Source organism: Mya arenaria, chromosome 1, assembly GCF_026914265.1.
Source record: "Mya arenaria isolate MELC-2E11 chromosome 1, ASM2691426v1".
In the NCBI taxonomy this organism is placed as follows: domain Eukaryota; kingdom Metazoa; phylum Mollusca; class Bivalvia; order Myida; family Myidae; genus Mya; species Mya arenaria.
In genome coordinates this window covers 58,216,460-58,220,011 of record NC_069122.1, presented here as the reverse complement: position 1 = coordinate 58,220,011, position 3,552 = coordinate 58,216,460, and the positions used below count along the sequence as shown (strand labels likewise).

General features: G+C 37.5%; 1 protein-coding gene across 1 annotated transcript; it reads left to right on the top strand.

Annotated features, from left to right (window-relative positions):
- Nucleotides 1-430: 430 nt before the first annotated feature.
- Nucleotides 431-3,272, top strand: LOC128228284 (uncharacterized). Its single transcript, XM_052939505.1, has 4 exons — nucleotides 431-1,317; nucleotides 1,485-1,663; nucleotides 2,286-2,473; nucleotides 2,888-3,272. Exons 1-4 carry the CDS (start codon nucleotides 567-569, stop codon nucleotides 3,270-3,272), a joined length of 1,503 nt encoding a protein of 500 aa, XP_052795465.1. The 5' UTR covers nucleotides 431-566.
- Nucleotides 3,273-3,552: the final 280 nt, after the last annotated feature.

The window sequence follows — 3,552 nt, the reverse complement described above, 5'->3', positions numbered from 1 at the left end:
ATATTCTCCGTAGGAAGTATGCATGTCTCTCACAACACACATGTGCAGAGATATGTCAGTCGGAACTTCTCGGCCATTTTACTTCGCAAGCAAGCATCGTATGTATATGGACGGTCTACAATGTCAGAAATGTTTACATTTAACTACTGTACAAGTAGATCGCGAAATAATTTCAATTAACCAGTTAAAACTAATGACTGTACTCCTTTGAATCGTAACCATTTATGCACTTCACTGTAAATCAATTTAAACTAAAGTATAGATATCCGAGTTTGTTTTCGATGACAAATGGCCGAGGTGTTCCGAATGTGCTCTGTATTTATCACACGGGGCGCTTTATTGCGTATATTTCTTTTAATATACTCAGAGTGAGAATAAGCTCATTCTTTTTTTGCGCGTATACTCATTTGACGGGTAATACTGAGATAAATCTCATAACTTTGACATTGGACATTTATTTGTACACATAGACGTCGATGACACAATTTATTTACTTAACATGACTTAAATATTAGTTGCTTACTTTTTATCATTTGACTCTTGTGAAAAACGGGATTTTTAAAACAATGAAAAAAACATTTAAAGAAATGAATCTCGCTCCTGTTATCAAAAGAGTACTTTGTCCAGCGACAACATTTTTCACTGTAAACCAGTTTGTAAAACGAGCGATTCAGATAGACAAAAAGTGTAGATATTTGACTGGCTTAGATGCAAGTGAAACACGCTTCGACGGTGAGATCGTGCTGTTTTTCATCGGAATTGACCATACAACCTTTCTATCAGACCTACATCAATCGGAAAAAATACACATAGATAATATATCACAGAAAGACTATGAACACGCACTAAAGGGAAGGAAAACCAATAGAGCCAATAAAAGTATTTTCATAACAGTTACAAGAAGCGACGAAATCTCAACGGCAGCACAGTTTTTGGATGGCTTGATCATAATTGGAAACAGCGATGGTCTTAAAGGTGAACGTCTGACCGATTCTAGAAAGTGTGAGTTTATTGAAACTTGTACACAAGAAAATCTGCCATCGACAGTTAAAAAAAATGTAGAGCGGATTGTCTTGCACTACATGAAAGATGCCGTCCTGAAGCTGCAGCGCAATTACGACTCAAAAAGGAAACTGCCGTTTAATCACAAAGATGCATCTTCTTTAAGATATCACCAAGCACATAATGGCCACGCGACTACCGACATTATCGAATATGAAGGAAATAGTCATGATAAGAAGGCAGTAGACAATCAAAGAAAAATATCCGAAGTTCTGCCTAGTTTGAACGAAAGTGACATGTCCATCACAAGATCGGGTAATATACAATTATCTCGTAAAGATACTAATAAATTATTGAGTTTAAAATGTCTCATCTAAGAGGTTTAACTTGATATTATATTATATCAAAATAAAAGCAAATAACGACTTGTATGTTTAGCTTAACTTGGTACCGTATCTCTAACTATAAACTAATTTATACAGGAAAGAGAATAAGGTGCAGTTTTGACGACACAGAGAGAGTCAACGAAAATGAACGAGAACGTGCTTTGATGAAAGACACTCTACATGAGGCGTTTGCTTTGTTCTCGATGAGCTATATCCCAAGGAATGAAAACCCTTTCCAAGTGAAGTATCGATGGGAGCCAGTTTTGAGTTCAGAGGTAGGTGGTGATTCCTTTATTATAAATTGTAAAATAGCGATAACAGCGACAAGCCGAGAGGCAAAAATATTGACCATTACCGTGTTTTACGTCACAAGGATCACGGACTCAATAATACACATTTAGCAACATTTATCGACACACTGTTTAAGATCACATAAAAATAAGAGAAACAGATTGGCTCTTAAAACATTTTGATTAGCCACTATTTACTGCATTTCCTTGAATTAACATTAATATTAAAGCCTTGTACATTTATATTCACATTTACATTCCTGCTGATATTTACCACTATTTCATTTTTAGCTACGAAATGCTGTGTATCGTGTTGATAGACGCATATACGGTTGCGGATTCCGAAACTTCACTTTGGATGTATCCTGCTGATATTTACCACTATTTCATTTTTCAGCTACGAAATGCTGTGTATCGTGTTGATAGACGCATATACGGTTGCGGATTCCGAAACTTCACTTTGGATGTATCCTGCTGATATTTACCACAATTTCATTTTTAGCTACGAAATGCTGTGTATCGTGTTGATAGACGCATATATGGTTGCGGATTCCGAAACTTCACTTTGGATGTATCCTGCTGATATTTACCACTATTTCATTTTTAGCTACGAAATGCTTTGTATCGTGTTGATAGACGCATATATGGTTGCGGATTCCGAAACTTCACTTTGGATGTATTCGTCAACATTGCACAACGTATTCCTACCACAGATGAACGACAGTCGTTAACACACAGAATTGAAACAACAGCAAAGGAATTTAAAATAGATGATGTCGATGTGAACTTTGGAAGGTATGGGCAAACGGAAATGTCATCATGTCGGGTTGGTAGTAAAATACAAAATAATTATTCGGCCATTGCGACACTTGGCGGATTTGCGAAAAGCGAATATAAAGAAGGAGACATTGTGTCTATAAGAGAACACGCAAGTCGGTCAGGAGAGAGACATCCTTCAGGACTCTATGTTCTATTATCACGACACTTTGCTGATCCAGAGAATGTTGAATTCATTTACCTCGTTGACAGTAGCGATACACGTCGTCCTTTTGCAAAGGTGTTGAAAACACACAATCCTGGGATATATGACATTGCCATTGCTAGCGTTTCCAGTACAAATATCACTGACACGCAATTTCGTGATTTAAGAGGGCAACAGCGAGAGAGCGATTTAGTTCAACTTAATCAAATGGATTTCGCATCACTCAGGAGTATTTCCGAGTTAGAAGTTTACTTTTGGAGCGCGGAAGAGGAGCCGAGAATTGGGAAAGTAGTGATTCCAGATTTTGATGAAAGAGAGACAAACACGAAACTTGTACTTCTTAAGGACATAATGGTATACGATGATGATCTCAACGCAATAATCCCAAAACGGATGTTCCAGAAAGGTCATAGCGGGGCAATAGTTTGCTATGATGATGAAAGTAATGGGCGAGTGCGCGTCTTTGCAATGTTCATGGGCGCACTGAACTACAAGGATATTGAAGACAAAACGAACGGTTGGCGGATTCAAGGGGAATATCGATCATTTCCAGTGAGTGAGGGATTGAGGCAGCTGAATGAGGAACATGGAAGGATATTTGACCTTTGCTGAGGTGGATAAAAAAGCAGCGGAAGGGAAATAATTGGACGTCAATCGACTCACGAGGCATGAGGCATATTTGAGACATTTCGAAAATAAAACAATACATGACAAATTCTTTTTAAATGCTGTCACAGGTCTATGTAATAATGTTTTCTAAATGTCATATGTTTAACGGCGTTGTAATAACCATATGTCACATATCACCTGACCCATGCTTGGACATCACAGGCATTTGTTATTATCACATGAATGGGATATTCCTGCAGTCAATTGTTTAAAACTGATTATG